Source organism: Pezoporus wallicus, unplaced genomic scaffold (assembly GCF_028554395.1).
Source record: "Pezoporus wallicus isolate ANWC-B61680 ecotype Strahan unplaced genomic scaffold, APGP_CSIRO_Pwel_v1 scaffold_13428, whole genome shotgun sequence".
NCBI classification, from domain to species: domain Eukaryota; kingdom Metazoa; phylum Chordata; class Aves; order Psittaciformes; family Psittacidae; genus Pezoporus; species Pezoporus wallicus.
Genome location: NW_026637482.1, coordinates 1,879,018 through 1,900,631, shown reverse-complemented (window position 1 = coordinate 1,900,631; position 21,614 = coordinate 1,879,018). Strand labels below are relative to the sequence as shown.

The 21,614-nt window shown below is 50.8% G+C and overlaps 1 protein-coding gene across 5 annotated transcripts in view; it reads left to right on the top strand.

The window, feature by feature from the left end:
- Positions 1–21,614, top strand: part of CTIF (cap binding complex dependent translation initiation factor) — a 153,068-nt gene that overhangs the window by 115,251 nt on the left and 16,203 nt on the right. For all 5 annotated transcript variants that reach the window (XM_057405691.1, XM_057405692.1, XM_057405689.1 and 2 more), the window contains one exon: positions 16,498–16,653. In XM_057405691.1, the coding sequence (XP_057261674.1) occupies positions 16,498–16,653 (156 nt within the window). The remainder of the gene's footprint in view (positions 1–16,497; positions 16,654–21,614) is intronic.

The window sequence follows — 21,614 nt, the reverse complement described above, 5'->3', positions numbered from 1 at the left end:
TCTGTCAGGAAAACTCTGGTTTGAATTTGTCCTTTACTCTGTGTTTTGGTCCCAAATCATGGGCTGAGCTTGAATTTGGGTGCTGAGAGCCTTCCAGGATACTGCGGGGAGACATGGAAAGGGGAGTCATGGGTTGAGCTTGGGGAGATGCTGCCATGCAGGAGCTTGGCACTGAGGGATGCTCATTTACTTGTGTTTGATTAGCAGCTCGTTGGGATTGGTTTGGTGTTTGGTGCAAAGAGCAGCATTGAGCTGTGAGAGTCCTTGGGATGGACCTGGCCAAATTGGGCCTGATGAGCTTGGGCAGATGGGAGCATGGGAGAACATCTTGGTGGACACATAGAAATACCTTCTTAATTAATAAATTGAAAGTGAGTCTCCTGCGAGAGGTTTTTGCTTGTCATAGTTTCATTCACTGGCATGCCCAGGCTGTGGTGCTTGTATTTTTTCTTTCGGTTAAGCAACGTGCCACAAACCCTTCACATGTAACATAAGTTGGAGTATTCCTCTGTTGAAATGGCCGTGCTCTTTATAGCAGAACTGTGTCTGCATCTGAGCTATGCAGAGCCAAGTGTATTATTAGAGTGGACATCACTGGGGCTGTAATTGTACACTGCTTCCCTTAGCAACCGCGGCCAACAGCACATCAAACAGAAGGCTGATACCTTCTTTTAATAAAAAAAAAAAAGCCAACACCACCACGAAATGAACATCTCGACGCAGCAGAGCCTGCTGCAGAGCGCAGGCTGGCCTGCAGCCAGAGCCAGTGCTTGGTACATCCCTGCGCTTGGAAATGCCTTGGTGCCAGTGGAGGAAGGCTATTTCTGTTGCATACCCTGTTGCATATCCTGTTGGATACCCTGCAGCGTACCCTAATGCATACTGAATACTCTGTGGCATACCCTAATGCACACCCTAATGCATACACGACCCAGCAGCATGCTCCTACAGCCCAGACACCCCCCCCCCAGCAGTGTGCTGGGCTGCACCCCCAGAGCGTGAGCAGCAGCTCAGGGAGGGGATCCTGCCCCTCTGCTGCGCTATGGGGAGACCCCCCTGCAGTCCTGATCCAGCTCTGGGGCAGCAGCACAAGAGGGACGTGGAGCTGTTGGAGCAAGTCCAGAGGAGGCCATGGAGATGCTGCGAGGGCTGGAGCAGCTCTGCTCTGGAGCCAGGCTGAGAGAGCTGGGCTGGGTCAGCCTGGAGAAGAGAAGGATCCTGAAGGGGAGACCTGAGAGCAGCTCCAGTGCCTGAAGGGGCTGCAGGAAAGCTGGAGAGGGGCTTGGGACAAGGGATGTAGGGACAGGCCAAGGGGAATGGCTTTAACCTGCCAGAGGGGAGACTGAGATGAGCTCTTAGGCAGAAGCTCTTTGCTGTGAGGGTGCTGAGGCGCTGGCACAGGGTGCCCAGAGAAGCTGTGGCTGCCCCATCCCTGGCAGTGCTCAAGGCCAGGTTGGACACAGGGGCTTGGAGCAAGCTGCTCCAGTGGAAGGGGTCCGTGCCTGTGGCAGGGGTTGGAGCTGGAGGAGCTTTAAGGTCCCTTCCCCCTTTCTTCATTGTCTTAGTTTAATCTCTTGTTGCCCCAGAAATGGCTCTTCCTTAGTTCAGCGCTGGGCTTTGCTCTGGTTGTAGAAACCTGAGTTGAATCCTGTGGGTTTTGGTAGAGGTTGTACATGGGTTTCAGTGGATTCCTCTGGTTGTAATATGGTCACTGTAACCACTTCTGGAGGGGTTAAACCAGGAAGGTGGCCAAAAATATGTTCTTGTAGCCCAGGTGGAAGAAAAATTAGGTTGAATTCCTTCTGAGATGTAGATGCTGTGGCATAAGGTACTAGAGGATTGGTAGGTTCCCTGGAGTAAATCAGGGTGCAAATCAAGTGTTTACCATGCTGAGCATGAAGCTTTAGGGGGAAACAGCTGAAATCCCTCCTTTCCCATAGGCTTCCTCTTTATCTGAGCAAACAACCTCCCCGTGACAGCAGCCCTTTCCTTATCGCAGGGGTTGTGAGGATAAAGACACCAAGGGGATACTGCAGGAATTGGGATGTGGAGGTAATACACATGGTTAATGCTAAAGGACAGTCTTTTTCCCCTTTAACATGATGAGGGTCTGGGTCTTCAGCGGGCACAGCTTGTGGTTTGGCAGAGGTGGAGGCAGGAGAATCTGAGTGCGGCTGGAGAGCATCTGACCTGTACACTGTGTCCAGCATTGGCTGCAAACACATCGGCCCTCGTTCCATGGCTGGTTTTAACTAATTTAACTGCAAATGGTCCAGATTCTGTACACACAAGACAGGGGATACCACTTGCCTAGGAAAAAACATTGCCAGGAGACATCAGAAAGGTTGTTTCACTGAAGGGCAGGGGAAAAAAGGTCCCAAGGTGCCTGGATCAAACCCTAAAGCTGTAAAGGTGTGCGCCTCTAATGCCACAGCAGTGAGGGTTTGCAATTTCAGATCCACATCTATCGCTTCCATCTGTGCACAAGCCCAACATTGCTGCCTTTGGTGTCTCTTCCAGAAGAGTTTGATGAGCTCTTACCAAGATGAGGTGGTGATTCACTGGGGGAAGCTTCCTCAGCTCGAGCTGCTCCCTGCATCTCTTCTGGGGGTTTGAGGGACATCTTGGTGCTGAACCTCAGAGCTGATGTGTGTGTGGGCCACATCTGCCAGCCCCACAGGAGCCCATCACAGCCAGAGAAATAGCAAATGATGCTGCCCATCTTGAAACACCTTCATCTGGGGTTTGCAGGAACCTGTAGAGCTTGGAAACCCTTTTTCCTTACATTTCTGCACTGATGCTGACAGCACTGCCCTGGTTTTGTAAACCACTGAGGGACCCACTGTGAAAGGGGGGGGGGATTTGTTTCCTATACACCCAGGGAGTTCACAGGCAATTCTAAATACGTGCACACACCTATATACATCGTGTGTATATGGGGAGGAGGATGGGGAACCCAGGCATGGCTCTGAGGAGCATCACCAGCTGCCTGTTCTCAAGCACAGAGAAAAGGAGGTGCAGGAAGGAGACACATTCCCTTTTGTTTGCCTCTGGTTGTGTCTCTGAAGATGCTCTGTAATTCTGTAACAGAGTAGTTACTATTTTAGTATCACGATTATATTTTGATAATTTTATTTCTATTTTATTGTTCTATATTTTTATGGGTTATTATGTTTTTTATTATAATGTTGCATAGCCGTCAGAGCCAATTGTAACCCATGCAAGTGTTGGCATTGGGCAGGAGAGGGAGCCAGGGGCATGTGCCAGCAGGTAAAGAGCAGAGCCAGGCATCAATGGGAGCCGGACCCGTGTTACCTATGGGTCTGGCCAAGCCATTGCTGTCTGCCCACAGTGACAGCGCTTGGCTTTGCCGGTTGAGGTTACGGGAGCCGCTGGCAGACAAGGTCCCATGTGGGTCTGTGAGCTATCGGAGAGCCCCGGATTAAATATCGGGCTGCGTGCTTTAAACTTGCCGCTTTTCCCAAGCGAAGCCGTCTGGCTCCTTCAGAGCCTTTCCATGACGTGGGAATGTGGCGGCAACAAGAGAGCGCCGGGTATCACCTCCGTGGAGGGTGATGGTGAGGTGGGGGGGGGGGGGTTAGTGAAGTGCAAAAGGGAGTTTTACCCAAGATGTGGAGTTCTAATGGGGCACAAACAGGGGTTTAACCCAAGATTTGGGCTTTTAATGAAGTGCAAAGAAAAGGCAACAGTTTCCCACTGATAGGAAGGAGGGCATGGGGACGGGAGCTGTGCCCCACAAGCAGCAGGAGCCAGATCGCAGGTTAAATCGGCTGTGGGCTTGCATTGCACGTCAGTCTTCAGCCCAGTCCTGGGGGTCAGTTTTGCGGCTTGCAGCCCCTCAAGCATTTGAGTTGCACCTGGAAGTGGCCATAGGGCCAGTGCCCCACGGGTAGCAGGGGGCTGGAGTCCGTCCAATGCAGCTATGCTCATGGATCTGCATAGAGAAGGTGTTTAGTGTTGAGCAGCAGGGCATTGTGCAATTGAGAGGCTGATGGGAAGCAGGAGTAAGTCGCAAGAGAAGAAAAGCCTTAAAGAATGACTTATTTTACTTGAATTCAGTGTGCTGGTAAGATTTTATATTGCAAGGCTCAGGTGTGTTGTGGAAAAGCAGCCATCATAGAATCATAGAATAGTTAGGGTTGGAAGGGACCTTAAGATCATCTAGTTCCAACCCCCCTGCCATGGGCAGGGACACCTCACACTAAACCATGTGTGTGTTATCTCATGGCTCCTTTCCCCCTGGAGAGACCGGGGCTGCAAGGCCATGGTGGGGATCAGCCACTGCTCCAGTGTGTGGTGTCCTCAGGGATGGTACTTGCTGTCCCACCATCTCCACTGGCCCATGGATGCCTTCTCTGGGCATCTCCCCGTGGTGGTGGGACCTAGCGGAGGCTCCTCGTGGTCCTGCAGGCTGGTGGTGAGCACTGTCAGGAGCATCCCTGGCTGCCTGCTGCAAGCACAGTCACGTTCAGACCAGGGGCTGTGGGATCTGTGCACACCTTGTGCATGGGCTGCAGCGTGCTGGCAACACGGAGCAGCAGCTGTGCCGGGCTCTAGGTGGAGACTGCAGACTGTGCAGCCTGCCTGCAGCCTGCTGCAGCTCTGGGACGGATCCAGGCACTGAGATAACCGGTGTGGTGGGCTCCTACCTGCTCCCAGCCATTGCTTGGTGAGGGGAGGATGCTCAGGTCCCCCTGAGGCTGTGGTAGGAAAGGCAGCAAAACAAAAAGCCTCGAAGTCCATTTATCCCTTGACTGAGAGGTGAAGAAATGCCTGAGGACCCCCACCCCCGCCTGCTGTGCTGGAGGCAGGGCAGGCACTGTAATGTTGACATCCCCTCAGACCAGGCTGGACCGGCATCAGCTCCAGCTCTGTTTTCTCCTGGAAGGCTCAAATCCAAGCCCCAGGATGCAGGAGCACATTCCTGCCAGCCCAGGGACTCAGCCGGCCTAAGGCACCCTCCTGACAGACCATCTGCTCCTGCCTGCTCCAGCATAAATCCGGCTCAGGGTGGGGATTTCGGGATGCTGTGGGGTTGGGAGCTCCCCGCTGCCGGTACCCACAGTCACCTTGCCATCCCCAGCCCTTCTTTCAGCTGGTTCCCTTCACCTCACCTGGGGACAGGATTTAACGAGGCTCACTGGGACTCTACAGTGCATCACCCTGACTGGGACCCATTTGCAAAGCCCTACACCCCCCAGTCACTCTGATATGGGATGAAGCATCCTTCTGGAAGTGGGAGTATGCTGGATAAGCAGGAATTCACCTCCTAAGCCAAGGCCAGAGCAGACGCAGGCACTAGAGTCAGCACAGAGCTAGGATTTGGGTAGAAGAGAGGGCAGGATCTCTTGTTCTTTCCTGGGAAGGGGGAATGATGGGGTAGCTTGTGCTTTGCCCACGCCTGGCATTGCTCGTCCATGAGCACACAAGATACAGAGGATGTTCTTGTGCCGACCCACAGGAAATCTCTTTTTTTTGAAGGACTTCTATCTGAGCCACAAGAATTTGTACCAAATTCAATTTCCATCTGAGTGGGCTGATTGATACGCTCAAGCACAAGCTGCCCTTAGCAGATAATTGGCTGTTTTTTATAGCTGGCCTGCTGCAGTGGCCCCCGGAGGGACATGTAAGACCTGCAGCCTTGGTGTCACAGCACGGTCACCCACAGGCAGGATTAGGCTCAGGGTTTTTTCCGCTGCTGGATGTTTCAGTATGTACCTACCTGTCAAAACCTGGATTTGGAGGAACAGTGCTGCCACGGACCTTTACCTCCCCTGTGGGTATTATATTGCACAACCTCATCTTTTTAATGCCTTTGACATTTAAACAAGCAAATGCAAAACAGTGGTGACTTTAGTGGGACAAGTCCTTGGAGTGGAGGAGACAGAAGATACGTGGCAGGTGAGGAAGGGGCCACATGAGAATTGCTTCAGATCCCTGTCCCATGCCTGGCCAGGGCTGATACCAGTGTGAAACACAGCATCTGGCTGGACAGGAGCAAATGATGTGTGGCTGGATGGGGCCACCCCATCAGTGGTCCTGCCACCCATGGAGCCCCCCCATACTCTTCCCCCTTGATGAGCATCCAAAGCTAGTTATTCCTTTTCCCCTCTCAGGGATAAATTCCACTTTGTTTTTTGTTGTTTTGTTGGTTTTTTTTTAATTACTATTGCTCTACATACTGGTATTTTTTAATGAAGAGGGAATAGAAGGAGCATCTCTGGCAGCTCAGGAAACCCAAATCCAGTGACATCACCTCTGGTACAGGAGCAGCAGGAATTGAGAGCAGTGACAGTGAGAGCAAAAAATGAACCAGCTAAGGAAATAGTGTGAGGTTGGAAAAGCAAAACTTTTTGATTTCTGCTTCATTAAGATTAAGGTGTGTTACCTTGCATCTCTTTTAATATTCTAGCTATGGTATCTGGTGGTCTTACATTGTGATGCTCACAGCCAGCTCCTTTGCCAGTACAGAATCATAGAATCACACAGTGGTTTGGGTTGGAAGGGAGCTTAAAGCTCATCCACTAGACCAGGTTGCCCCAAGCTCAGTCCAGCCTGGCCTTGCTAGTGATGGGGCATATGCTTCAAAATATGTCATGGTAATCATGAGCATCCATTTAGACATAGAAGGTTTAGAGGGATCGAGGGGGTTTGCAGGTTAATGTTTTTTTCTGCAGTTCTCTTCTGCCATCTCAGCTTTTCCAGCATGGATGGGCAGCTTCAGAGGCATTGCAAGGTGCTTGGTGCCTGCATGCTTCAGGGGATGAGCAGGAAAGATCAATGCATCTTTTACATTATTTAAAAACAAACAGCCAAGTACAACGTTCGCTATATCAGAAGCTGTCTGGCTTTGTAGGATTGGTAAATATTAGCCCTCGAAGAAGGTTTTCAGAGCTCTTTTGTGTAAATAACATCTTTTAGCAGACTGGTACTTCCAGTCCTATCTTTCACCGGTCACTTATCTCCCATCCGAGGGACCACAGAGCTGCGTTTCCAGCAGGGAACTTCAGTACCCGATGCCCATCAGATAGTTGGCCACGGCGGCGGGAGGGACGGGGTGAAAAGCAGACGGAGGAGATAAGAGGGTTGTCAGTCCCCTTTGCTTTCCGGCATGTTTGCTCAGCGATGTCGAGTGCTGGGCCAGAGCCACCGCCTCCCTGCAGACTAAACAGTTGCAATGTTTTCTCCCATGACCGAAAGAATTTAGAAAAGGGTCCCGGTATGAAACTTTGCATGAACTCTGGGTGCCACGAATATCTCTGGCTGAGAGTCCGTTAACTCCTCTGGTTCCCTCCTCGCCCGTGCGGTTCAGCCTCTGGGCAGATGGAGGACAGTCTCATCCCATGATGAATCTGGCCGTCTGCCTGCACGACCCCCATGCTCTGCCACCCGAAACGTTTCCATACATCCGTCTTTCTGGGTTTCTTGCTTCCTTTTAAAGTAGAAAGACAAGATCTCTGGCCGTATTAGAGCTCTGGGGCCCCCAGTGTAAGAAGGATGTGGACCTTTTGGAGCAGGTTCAAAGGGGGTCATGGAGATGCTGCGAGGGCTGGAGCAGCTCTGCTCTGGAGCCAGGCTGAGAGAGCTGGGCTGGGGCAGCCTGGAGAAGAGAAGGCTCCTGAAGGGGAGACCTGAGAGCAGCTCCAGTGTCTGAAGGGGCTGCAGGAAAGCTGGAGAGGGGCTTGGGACAAGGGATGTAGGGACAGGCCAAGGGGAATGGCTTTAACCTGCCCGAGGGGAGACTGAGATGAGCTCTTAGGCAGAAGCTCTTTGCTGTGAGGGTGTTGAGGCGCTGGCACAGGGTGCCCAGAGAAGCTGTGGCTGCCCCATCCCTGGCAGTGGTCAAGGCCAGGTTGGACACAGGGGCTTGGAGCAAGCTGCTCTAGTGGAAGGTGTCCCTGCCTGTGGCAGGGGCTGGAGCTGGTCCCTTCAACCAAACCACACCATGATTCTATAATGTCAAATACCCTTGGACCTGTTTGTAGCCACGTGTACACTGAGGTCCATCCACTTCCCAGTGCCACCCAGCTCAGCAGCTTCCTATTCAGGGGCAGGTTTTGGGGTAGCCATTGGGGCTTCATTCATCCATCATTCCTGGCTTGTGGAGAAGCAGAGGTCAAGCCTTGCTTTCTTGCACTCCACAGCCAGGTTGATGGTCCCACCCCATGGTGAAACACCACCCAGTATATACTCTAGAAAGATCTTTGCATCCCCCAGGAAAGCATCCAGGCACCCAGGACAATCCCTCCTTGGACTGAGCTGTCTAACCCTAACCCTAAACCAGGAGCACCCTTGCAAAACTCCTGATGGCAAACAGGATTAGCTGCCTGCTGTTTTTCCCTTCCCATTTTCATTCATCCACGGGCAGGCTGGCATTTCAATGGACACAGCTTCATTTTGAATGCAAGCAGAATCTCTACAGCTATTGAGCCTGGACGAAAGCAACACCTGCTTCCACAGCCACTTTTCCTCCTCTTAGGCAAACTTGGCCCATCCTCACTGACCCCTCTTACAAAGAGGAAGCATTGCATGGGCAGAGCTTAAAATAAGAGAGCAGCCTGCTGGCAAAATCCAGTTCCTGATGCATTCCCTCTGGGATGCAAGGCTGAGCATCTCCAGCTGAGGCATCTGCAAGCAGGATCCATCCATCAGCCTCTGTAGGAGTCCCTGTCATCACCCCAAGTTATCACTGGCCGTGGGATTGGCATTTTTCAGGCACAGAAGTGGCCTCTGAGCAGATACTGAGGATGGTGCTGGGGCTCAGACCTTGCCCTGAGGCAGGGAAGGGCTTGAAAGCTGCCCATCAGACCATCTTTACACATATAAAACAGCTCCTATACACTTGGTTAGGGGATTTCTTCAAACCAGCGTGGTTTTACACTGAGCTCATGCTTTGGGGAATGCAGCCTGTGGGCTGGGAGGTTTATACTAATACGTTTTTCCATGCAGGGGGGGTGCTGGCACTGCTGTGGATGCTGGTGTGAGCAGGGATCCACTGTGCTTGATCTCTCTTCCTACCACCTCCGTGTAACAGGCAGGGGACTGCTGGCCCAGGGACTGGATGCTGTTGGGCTTACAGAATCAGTGAATGCTTTGGGTTGAAGAGACCTTAAAGCTCGTCCAGCTCCAACCCCTGCCACAGCCAGGGACACCTTCCACTGGAGCAGCTTGCTCCAAGCCCCTGTGTCCAACCTGGCCTTGAACACTGCCAGGGATGGGGCAGTTACAGCTATGGGGTGTTTTCAGTGTGGGTCAGAGAGGCGCCCCGGCTGCTCTGACAGCTACCCAGCAAGGAAATCAATCTGTATTTCTTCATGGTCCTTTTTCTCCCTACCAGACCCTCTCCATGGGACTGAGAGGTTGAGTTCTGGCTCTCAAAGATACCATAAGTTCCCTACATCCAGGTGTGCTGCTGTCTGTTTCCCTCTGCTTGCTGGAGGGTCTGGCTGGGGAAGGCAGTGACGTTTTGCTGTGTGATTGTGTCTGGGTTCATGGGATAACAGGGCTTTAAAGTGGTGATAAACTGCTGTTATCCAGCTGAGTGGACATGCTGGCACGTGTTTGGGAATCCAGAAAGGTGCTAGATAGGAAGGGCGGCAATAAAAATTAAGTAATGAGGAAGACAACTCTGTCACCTGGGTACTGCTGGAGGAGGTGCTGGCAAACATCCTCTGGTGAAGCAACCAGAGCTCCCAGAGCATCCCACTCCTTCTGCAGAGTATTTCTGCTCTGTGCATTGTCCCAGTTGATAATCATTAGGAGAAATAGTCCTGTGATAGCATGGTATAAGCCTTGGTAACTGCTCCTGGTCATCCCTGGCAATGTTCAAGGGCAGGGCTTGGAGCAACCTGCTCTAGTGGAAGGTGTCCCTGCCCGTGGCAAGGGGCTGGAACTGCTTTAAAGCTTTAAATTGCCTTCCAACCCAAACCGTTCTATGATCCTATGATGTTAGAGTTTCCACTCAGACAGTGCTCCAAGATCTCTAGCAATCACTAGGTCAATAGCAACACCTTTCTGTTGGCACATCCATCATTATGTTCCCACCTTGGTGCTTTAAACCTCACCTAAATCAATAATTAACTGCTTGCACCTCTGCAGCCCCCAGGGACCTCAGAGGTGTCACTGGCTCAAGCTGTGAGACGCCCACATTGTATGGGTAATTGCTGATGATCCCAGATTTGGAGCCAGACAGAGAGGTCATGGTGAGGCCAGGGGGCAGGAGGTTCAAGTGATCACTCGCTGGGTTACCTCGAGTGTGTTTGGGACGTGGATTTGGGTAATACAGGTTACCCAAACCTGAGGAATTTCAAGTTCAGGGATGTTCTTCATGCTGGGAGTTTGCTCAGCATCTCCTCTAGGAGAACCAGGGGGTTTTGACCTTATTTCCCTTCCTACGCAAATCTTTTTGAGAGGAATAAGCACTGCTTGTGTCTGTCTGATGGCTGCAGGATCTTTGTTGAGTTGTTCTTGTAGAATCAGTCATTTAATGCAAGTTATGTGTTATCTGGTGGCCGGTTTGTGGGTGGCAGGTGCCCACAGGATAGTGGCCACTGTCTGGTAACCCGCACCTGCACCTCACAATGTGTTTTGGAAACCTCTGTGGTTAGAAATGTTCACAGAGCTGTGGCCATCATGAAACCGGGTCCATATTGAAGGCTGCCACTAGGATTTGCTGCTCTTCCCAAAGTGGCCAGAACACCCAAAAAAGAAGCTGGTGCACGTTCCTCTGGTGCAGATCCAGAGGAAACGGAGTGATGAAAGTCTGTGGGAGTGGAATGCTTCATGGCTGGGTGAAGCTGGAACCTTTGTGAGGCTGGGCACAGGGTGTCATCTGTAATCTAAAAGTTTATCTCCTTTAAATGACAATAGCTCCTTTGTTGGAGTAATAATAATTGTCGTGATTTGCATGTCTCAGTCACACACCCCGAAGTGCTTTGCAGAGGAAGATGAGCAAATAATACCCATTTTCCAGCTGTGAAATCAGGGTACAGAGGTGATGGGAGCCCACACAGGACTGGAAATAAAACTGTCTTTTGTGCTGCTCTTTCCCAGTCTTGTGTGGAAGCTGTAGCAGGTTTTCTATCATCCTATTCTGCTTTGTCTTAGTGTCCCTGTGCTGGCACTGTCAAGGGCAGGGATAATGTTGTAGGACCTAAGTATGATTCAGTCCTTATAGAGTGTCAGCATGATGCAGGGAGGGAGGCTGCTGAGAAAAGCAGAGGCCATGGAAGAGCTGATGGTCCCACTTCATGTCCCACCATCTCCAGTGGGTTGTACAGCAGAGGAGCTCATGTAGTGCTGTCCATGTGGGGTGAGATGTGGGAGGTAGCTCTGCTTCAGAGGCACTCACTGAGACCCTGAGCATCCATGGGTGGAGGTGTTCAGTCACTCCTGGGTGCTGACAGAGCTTTCTCCAGCACCTCCTGAGCTCCTTCTGAATGCCAGTGCTGTAAGCCACTCATCTCACTGGGTTATTCTCCTCAGAAAGCAAAGCTGCACTCCAGAGCCTCCTCCAAGCCTGGACCTAAATACAGGTATTATTGACATTACAAACAGGGAATAACGCATCATTGTTAAGTGTGGCAAATGTCCTTTACTGGAGCCCTTTCTAGGAGGGTTTGAAGAGGGAGCAGGTGGAGGTTGTGCTTCTGCAGGACAGCAACAACAGATGGATGCTACCTCACCTTCTACCTACCAGCTCCCTCCTCCAACCTGTTTTATTTGTCTCACAGCCTTCCGAAGAGCCATTTAAGGCTCCAACCTTTTGTTGGAGCACATTGCCAGAAAGATCAAGTATTCAGCACAGCCTCTCTCAGCTTTTTATATAGCGCCTAGCACTGATATCTAAGTATTATACATTTCTTCTTTGCACAGTATTTCTGACTCAGTATTTCCTGCCTCCTTGACAATGACTGAGTAAACAGCAGAACTGCCAGAGGAAGAGCCCTGTGTTTACAGAGCAACAAGCCTAAATCTGTCCTTTTTTTTTCCATCAGAAGGTGGCGATGCTTAAATTAACCCTCATTTTTATCCCACGCTACACTTTTGCCCTCCGAGTTGCTGCTGACAGAGTCACCCATGAGGCGGTGGGACCAGAGTTAGGGAAGAGTTATTTGGGACTCGTCTTAAAACAGTGTGGCAAAGTCCCAAGGGATGAATTTTCGGCTGCAGCTGTCTGTGCTAGAGCAAGGGCTTCAATCTGATGGCAAAACGCTGCTCCTCATCCCGCTTGACTCTGCTGCCCACCTAAAGTGGTTTTTCCTCCTGTCTCATGAAGTGGAAAATCCACTTGGCTCTTCTAGCTTCATCGTGGTCTTGGAGAGGTGTTATGTCTCAGCCAAGAAAGGATAGTATTGCATGAGCTGCATCTGCGAGGCCCGTCTACGAGTGGGTTTTCACTTGGGTGCAAGAGTGGAGAGCCCCAAGATAAAGGCATTTTCTATTTCCATTGCTGGCAGGAGCTTCAGCCAAGCGTAGAAAGAGTCCAACAAGGGATTTCGAATGGTGTGCTAAGCCCTGACCTACCCATCACACATGGTGAGGCCCAGCATGATGAACATGCTTAGCTTTCAGGTTTGTGCCCCAAACTTGTCCTGTATGAGACCTCTTCAGAGGTCCCCTTGGCATCTTTCCACTTGCCACATGGTTTCCCAATGAACTCTTCTCCCAAACCAGGCAGAGAAGGGAAGTCAACCCTGCTACCTGGTATAAATACATTTTATTTTAAGCGATAGGCACTGAAGGAAGGTCATCCAGTAAATGCGCCCAGATTATCTACGGGCCAGGGCACCCCCAAATTAGTAATACAATTCATGTTTAAAAATACAGCCAAACTGATGAAAGATAATTTGCTTACTGCGCTGACATCACCACCTAAGCATGGGGCAAGCCAATCCACTAGTTATTTTTATATAGCTCCGTGAGGCATTTCCAGAGCAAATGAAGGTCACTGGGCAGGGCAGTGACCCGGCTGTGTGGTTTCAGCACTCTTCAGCCTCCTCAAGGCTTCCCATTGCTGGTATGGAGGTGTGTGGGTCAGGGCACGGCTCCATCGGATGTGCCCCGGGCACACGGGACATGGGTTTGTTCTGTGCTGAGCCGCTCTTCGCTGCTGGCCAGTTCTTCACCTCTCCCATGCTGTTGGTCTGGCTCATGTGTTTTGGTGGCACATCCTTTGGAGAAGACATTGAGGAGGTCTCCACATTCTCCATGCTCAGCGTGATGGGTTGTGAGTCCTTCTGGGAGCACAGCCGATGTGCAGCCAGGTCGATCAGACATGCAAGTTCATTGACCAGATTAGCTGGATGAGAGCAGTGATCTCTTCGTACGTAGACTTCCCCAGGGAGGTTGGGTACTTCTGCACAGCGTTCGTGTTGGTTTGCCTGTTTGTGTGTGCCATGGTAGGGGTTAAACCTGCTGTCTGAATGCCAAATTTAAGGACAAATGCACCCTAGATCATCTTCATCATGTGCACCATAACACTGGTGTAGCACCACCATGTGAGACTGGAGGGGATGGGTATCTCAGGATGCTTCAGGAGAGCCCCTGGCACTACAAGTCCATCTACTATTGCGATTCAATTCCAGCAAGCCCAACTTTTGTCTATAGGCAGTCATCATCCCAGAAAGGTGCAATTCCTTTTCCTACTTGGTCAAAGGAATCAGTATCACACCTATTTGCAGAGTGCGTGCAAATGATTTCCTTTTGCAGCATGTGGGTCAGTTCTGAGGCTGCAAATGGAGCAAAATTATTCACACTGCAGTATCACATTCTGGGTGAAAATGTTCAGTGACCTCTGCATCCATCACACGTTCCATCCCCCTCTTCTGTCATTCATGAGCTCCATCAAAGCCTGCACAAGCTTTTTGAGTCCAAGGAAGACCCCAGTCCCTTTTCATTTTGCAAGGGTCTTCTTCAGGCTTGGCAGAGTGTCCATTGGTGTCCCTGCTGGGTGGCATCACCCCCTGGGTGCCATAGGATGAAGAAAAGAGGGTGCTGAGTGGTGTCATCCCTTCCTGCCCAGCCCCCATGATGAGTTTGGCTTGGTTTGGTTGTTTTATGGACTTTTTGTGTTTGGTTGGTTGTTTTTGAGGGGGGGGGGGTTTAGAGAAAAAAAATTGTTTTTAAAGATAAAACGCTGAAGAGTTGGTTTTCTCCCTTGCAAGGCTGCGGAGCGGGGCAATGTGTTCAAAGCAGGAACAGGAAGGAGGAGAGCTTCCTGCAGTGGTTTTTATCTTTCCCAGTAATCTGGGACCACAGAGCTTGTGCGGTTATCCCGACCTGCAAGGAATTTCCCAGCATTCCCCAGGGAACCCAAAATATGCCTGGCTCCCCGGACACATCAGTGTTGGACTATCCCAGGCAGGACATGGGGGCTACTGGAGGGCATTCAGGCTCAGGGGAGCAGGATGGCTATGGGGCTGGAGCCAGGTAGGATGTGGTGTGAGATGCAGGACACAGCTTAGAGGTCTCAGGGCATCATGGAAGAGCTCCAGGGTTCACAAGGTGCTTTTTGTCCCAGGGTCGAAGTCACCAGTGGGTTGCATTAGGGGTGGGCAAGGCTGGAGGTCTCTGTCAGTGCAGACAAGGGGCATGGGATGCTCTCATTTGAGCTCTATTTCTCAATAGTTAGGACTTTGTCTATCTTTGCTTTTTTATTTTAATTATTTATTTAATACTATTTATTTAATAATATTTAAATTTATTTTAATAATTTATTAATAATAAGTTTAACAATTTATTTAAGTGAAAACTCCAGAACAAGCAATTTGGTAAGCCCGGGGTGATAACCTGAGCTGGCAAATAGCCATTCTCCTCCTCCATCACCACCCGGGGACTGGCTGGATAATGAAAGGACGAACTGTGCAGGCTCCCCCAGAGAGTCCGCAAAGACCCAACAAGATTTGGCTGCAGGTTGACTTCAGAGTCGCAGACACAGTTGGGCAATTGCCTTATAGAAATGGGTGTAGAGAGGAATTAGTCATCACTGCTTGGTTAATGAGTGCCTCGGTTATTTTACAAGTCTTTTTCCTGCATATGCAAATGTATTTTTTCCCCCTTTTGTAATGAAACATATAAATAGCTCTTGTCTTGGATCTTCTATGCATACGGTTGTGTCATGAAAGCAATCATCATGCCTTTGCCTGGCTTGTTTTAGCAGCTGCTTTACTTACCTTTGTTTCAAAAGAGGTATCTCCCGTGTGTTGTCCGGGGCATGAGAGACAACTTTGGTGTGGTGGCTTTTATATCTCCCTGCCTCTGCAGAGTGCAGCTGCAGGTTGGAGCATTTGCAGCAGCAAACCCTTTTGTCTCAGGCAGTAGGAATAAATGGAGATGAAAAAGAAGTAAGATGATTTATTTAGTCGCTGGATTTCAAACATTGTGCAACCCGCCCTGGGAACACATGGTGTTGAGAACAAACTTGTCCTGTTCTTTAATTTCCCTGTACTCAATGTCTACTAATTTTTAATGCCGAGGACAGGTCACTCAACAGAGAGAGGTCACAGTGACACAGAAGTCACTACAGAGGCGGACAAGCAAATTCATGTGGGACATCTTGCAGGAAGCTCTGCAGCACTGCTGAGAGCCCAGGGAAGCCCTCTTGGCTCTGAGTGCGGTGCACACTCTTTGTGTCCCCTAGAAGGGTTCTTACTTGCTTCTCTGTGTTCCCCCTTTAAAAACACAGCCTCTTTGCCACACAGTCCCAATGCACACGTACCCCTTTTCGTATCTTTGCCTTCAGGCAAAGCCCTTGTTTTTCTCCCCAGCTGGAGGACTGATGGGGAGGCAGCTACCTCCCTGCATGCTTCCTCCTGATGTTGTTCCATAAATCACGTCATTCGGATAATCCTTGGCCATGGCAACCGTCAGCTCCAGGGAAGGGTGACCTTTTAATGCCAAGCCCAGGATGCCCTGATGTTCTTCTGTTCATGCAGGGAGCCAGTCTCTACTTTAATTTCATGAGACCCCAGGGAACAGCCAGTCCATTAGGATGCCCCTGGCCAGACATCAGGTCTGTGGAAGTTACTGGAATCAACAGGGTGGGCAGGTCCACGTTGACCACCCTGCCGTGGCCACCAGCATCCATTGCGTTTCCCCTTGCGTATCATTCAACCTCTTTGTTGCTGCTTTCATTCAATACTGGTTGTGCTTATGGAGGAGAGCCCCTGTGTCTGTCTGAGGGGAAGGGCAGGGCATGGGGGACACTGCCCCTAGTGCAAGCCATGACAGTTATTGCAGGGGTTGGTGACTTTTCTACAGTACCTGCTTTCTGGTGACTTTGCTTGTGTTGAAACTGCAGCCATTCCGCATGCATTGAGTAATCTCCCCACTGTTACTAAAGAGTCAGTCTGTCTGTCTTCCTCCCCACCACCCTCAGTTTCAGTTTCCTCCTAATTCTCTCTCTAGACAGCCGTTGCCTCTCCCGGGGTGATGCGGTTTTGCTGATGCAGCCTGTTGTCTCTGTCCCTCCTGCAGAAGGATTTCACCATGCGGGAGGAGTTGCAGCAGCGGGACGTGGAGCGCTGGCTGGGGTTCATCACCTTCCTCTGCGAGGTCTTCGGCACCATGAGGAGCAGCACTGGAGAGCCCTTCCGAGTCCTTGTCTGCCCCATTTATACCTGCCTCAGGGAGGTAAATGCCTTCACAGTTTGTCTTTCTCCACCTGCGGGCCACACTGTTGTGTTGCAGCAGTGAGGAGCCCATGATTCATAGATGTTTGCTTTATGATTCCTAGAGGTTTGCTTTTCCAGCATCAACACTTCTCACCCCAAAAGTACCTACATCCGCAGGGATGTGTGGCTTTTCCTGCATGTTGTATTTTTGATAGTTAAAAGCATGTCCTCCAAGCAAGACCCCTTTGTCCAAGGGTTTGCAAAGCCCAACAGTTGGGATTTGCAAACTCGACGCTGGAGTTTGCAAATCCCGACATTGTGAAAATCCCCAATAAGAGGCTTAAAAGGCTTAAAAAGCTTCTTAAAAGCAGGTGAAGCCACCTGAACAGATGAGACAGACCGGAGGGGAGGAAAGAGGGGGAGAGGTGAGGTCCCATGTGTCCTTACTCCCAATGTAGAGCAGCAGAAACCCAGCCCTGCCACCAGGGTGGCAGAACCTGAGCTCCTGATGAGCTCATTTCAGTCCCTGAGCTCGCCATGGTTTGGGGTGGTAGCAGAAAACCTCGGTGAGGGCAAACGGAAAAGGCAGCTCAAGCGTTAACGTTCAGCAGAGCAGGAGAGGGCTTTCCCCCATCCTGTTCTAAAGATGGTTTTGTCTCCTGCTGCTGTCTGTAGAAGGCTTTCTCAGAAAAACCTGCCTGGTTGCCCAGGGTTGGAGCTGTGAATCTCAAGTTGTCAGCAGTGCTTCTGTTGGGCCATAAATAACTTTCTGTAAAATAAGTTCTCCGCTAGACCTTGGGCAAGGGAAGGATAAAGAAACTGCCAGCGATGACTTTTTTACACGCATGGGAAGTTTCCTCTGAATGCAAACACATCATAAACATTTTGTCTTTGCAGTAATATTGTGGGTAGGGTTCACAGACGGTGACTGTAGCAGTGAGAAAGAGCCCAGGCATCGTGATGAGGCACACATATCCACAGGAGGAGGTGGGAAAGGGATGCTAAGAATAGCCTAACTTCCCCAAAATCTCTGCCCACAGGGATATGTGTCACCTTATGGGGAAGATCTTGGCGTCTAGCAAAGTCCCTATTCCCATCCGCTTCCCATCACAGCCATGACACAGATTCTGCCAGGATTTTTCCTGTCTGCCCTCACCATGTCACTACAGCCCCTCATGTCACCTTGCTGGTGTGTGGGGGCACGGTGGTGGCCTAAAGGTGTGCAGAAGGACATAAACTTCACGTATAAGGGATATTTTTTGCTATAGGACAGCTCCATAAAAAGCTTTTACTAATTTTATCAAGGCGTCATGCGTAAATTTTGCTTCTTTAAGGTACAGCTCCTTTCCTTAGCAGGACAGCTCTGTCCCTGTGGTGTCATTTGTCAGAAGACTCTACCCTTACCTGAGATGGGTGAGCCTGAGTCTTTGATCAACCATCACAGCGGTTAATCTGTGGTTGCTCACTCCACAGGGTTGTGACCTTGACTCTTGCTGTTCCTCTTCCGTGGCTCTGGGATAGGGATTTTGCCACTCTCAGCTAACTCTGACACGTGGGGCCAAGCCAGGAGAACAGGACCACCTATTTATCAGCAGTGACAGGTGCCAGGCTCTGAGATGGCTGCCAGAGCCAAGCTGTAGGTGCAGCCAAAGTGGTGTTGGTGAGCTCTTCCATCTGCACCCAGGAGAGGACAGGAACGTTTACACAGGCTGGCCCTGCTGAGTGCTCTGTGAGATGATGGAAGCTCCCTAATCACTCACAGTGCTCATTCTCTGGTGGGCTTCATGAAGTACATGGGCTGGTGTCCCAGGGAAGGAGAGGGTGTCACCGTAGCCTATAAGGTTTGGGACCTCTGCTTCCTGAGGACAGGTTCATAAAGTACATTATGGTTCATAACGTGCAGCATTTTGGGGCTTTTCGCCTTCCTGCCAATCAGCACGTACATCCCCATGTTCAGTCTCAGCCCCTCACCCCTAACTCATTCCCCTTGGGCATCCCACAGCAAAGCCCCTCTGTGCTGTCCGCAGTCATAAATAGCTCCTTCTGCCTCCATCCACCATCCTTTGATGATAAATCATTAGCAGAGGTGAGATAACATCTCTACCTCTGCCTGTCCTTTCAGCTTCTCTGGCTTTTTAGTTTCTCTGTCTCTTTTTTCTTTTTTCCTTTTCCTTTATAGCTTAGGCAGGCTCAGCCAAAGGTCAGCGAGGGAGCAAGCAAGAGGAAGGGGAAAGTTGCCTGATGACTGAGGCAGGAATGTCTCTTCCCTTACCCCTGCAAAGCTTCCTCTCTCCAGCTCCTTTCCTTTCCCCCCAGAATAAAAGCTTATTAACACCATCATTAGTTGTGGAGCTGGACCGGGTGAGAGGAAGCAAGGATGGCCGCGGGGACATGGGTGAGGAGGGGACATGGCTGGGACACTGGGTGGCAATGGCAGTGTTATTTATTGGATGGGTTGGTTTTGTGGGCTGGGAGAAGCAAATCAAAAATCACAATTGCAGTTCATTTCAGGTGAGGCTGGGGTTTGCTGGGTAATGGAACCGGCATTCATCACCGTCCTCAGGGAAGTGGGCAGACCTCTGGATCTTTATGTCAGCCACAGCAACAGTTGTTTAATCACAGCAAAGGAGATTTGGGTCAGAGCTGCTCCCTCCCCTGGGCAGCATTTCTGGAGCCAAGGGAGTGGCTGTGCCTATTGGAACAAACGTGGTCCACACCAAGGCCCCGTCCTGGAGGGGCTCTGCCACATCCTCCTCTGTGTCCATCACCTGGACTGGAAAACAGGATGGGGGGAGAAGGAAGTGTCTCCCACCACATCCAACATGGTGACTGCGTCTGCTGTCTGATGAATCAAAAAGCTCAATTTTGAGAAGCATCCTGAGGGTTGGGAGTGAGATTGTGCAGGCAGAGAGTGTCTTCAAAACAAGGTCTGCTGGGGTCAACATTGGGATTTTAGGCAAAGAGATGGTTTGCCAAGGGAAGTAAAAGGTGGGTCCAGGTCTCGTTAAAATGGTTTGGTGGAGCACGGTGAGTTTGGATGGTGGTTTGGATCAAAACGTATTTTTCTGCTTGGAATAGCACGTTGTTTAGGTTGGAGAAGGGAAATGGATACCCAAGCTCAGCCCAATGATCAGGGTTGAAGACAGCTGGGGAAAAGGAGAGATTTTTGTGGCAACCAGAGGAGAGGCCTTCGCAGATGAGAACAAGAGGACTATTGCAGCCATCAAATCTGGGGAGCCTGGGAAAAGAATAACAAAGCAGAGAAGTTAAATAGAAATAAAAGAAAGAGCTTTCCTCCTATTCTTCCCTCGGTGCTTCGGGGAATGGAGGGCGAGCTGGAAGAGGGCGTTGTTCCCAGGGAAAGGCTTCCCCTGGGGATAGCTGTGCTGCAGCCAGGGAACCACGAGCTTGGCACTTGTCTGCTTCCAGCCTTCCTCACATGGGACCAGTGGTGGCATCCTCCAGGACCACATTCCTCCATGAGTCTTTTATCTGGCTTGATGAAAGCACTTTCAGCAGTTTTAGGAAGTTCTCCTGGCTCCTGCTGGTGATGGTCTAAGCAAGAGGGATGTCCCACTGTCTTCTGCCAGCCCTAAAGCCCATGTGCTCTCACCTCTGGCCTCACTATTTCACAAAACCGTGCCAAATTTGTCCCTGTACATCTCCTTCTGTCCCTCCAGGATGGTGAGGAATGAACGTGCTGACGTTCTTCTGCCTCAAAACCTCTGCCCCATGCCCAGAGGACCGCACTCAGCACTGTTCCAACAATGCTTCACATTGTATGTCCCCCAAAATCAGCTAAAACCAAGGAGAACAACCAAGGAACTTCAGTTCTTGCAGTCTGGCCACACTTACTCTTTTCTGTGGCCTTCAGCAGTCAGCACAATGGAGAAAATGGGTGAAGACCAGGAACCAGCAAATGTCATTTGAGCCATCTAAGGGGCAGGAGCACTCCAGAGCCCTGTGCCTGGTGCAGCAAGTGCTGCATGGCTCCTAAGACATAATGAATATTGTTTCCCATCTATTGTTCACTGGTTGTCACCACTTTTTCCTTTCATAGCCATTTCCTAACCATGGTTGGAGCTGGTTGTTCTTCATCCAACTCTGTGCTGCTCATGGATCTGTGTTTGTCAACAGCATTGGTATGGGCCAGCCCAGCTCACTGCCCTCCCTGCTTCATCCCCTGATGCTGCTGGTGAGGAGGAGCATTAGGACTGGGTCCTGAAGGAACTAGCCCAGCTCTTGGCGATGGCTAAAGTCTGCAGGGAAGGAAGGGTCATATCCAGCTTGGGTCCATGGCTGTGCTCTGCAGAAGCCACGACAGATGAGTGGTCAGGAGGTTTGGCTCCTCTTGCGTCTCGATCTCATCCTGAGCGGATGTTGTTGCGATGCCACGCCAGGAGGTGCCTCTGGGCCTGGGAGCTGCCACCTTCCTGCTACCCTTGTGCCAGGAGGAGCCACTTCCAGCTGAGGTGGTTGATGTCAAGTGCTGCTTTGGATGCATCTCTTTACTTTGATGACACCATTCAGACCCGGCTTTACAGCCAGGTAACCTGAGCAGTTGCCTAGGGCAGCACAGCGAGGAGGTGGAAAAACAGGCTTGTGGGACCTAGAGCTGGAGAATATGCCATGTGGCATTGTCACTGTGGTCCCCTTAGGGCACCTCACAGATTGGCGTCCCACAAGGGCAAGCAGCACAACGTGGGCTCTGCCCCCTCTCGCCCCCCATAATAACCCTATCCTACCCCTTACCCATGGCACTGTGCTCTTCTCTTGTGCAGGGCTTGTTTCCTGTTGAGTGTTTAAGGTTCCTCTTGACTCTTTCCTCCAACCCATGGAGGTCCCTCTGGATGGCAGCTCCTTGAGCACATTCAGTGATCCCCCCAGCTTGGTGTCATCTACTTCACAAGAGCGTGGTCCCGCCTCCTCCATGTCATGGATGAAGATGGGGCAGGTCGTGGGATAGATGCCTCAGTACTC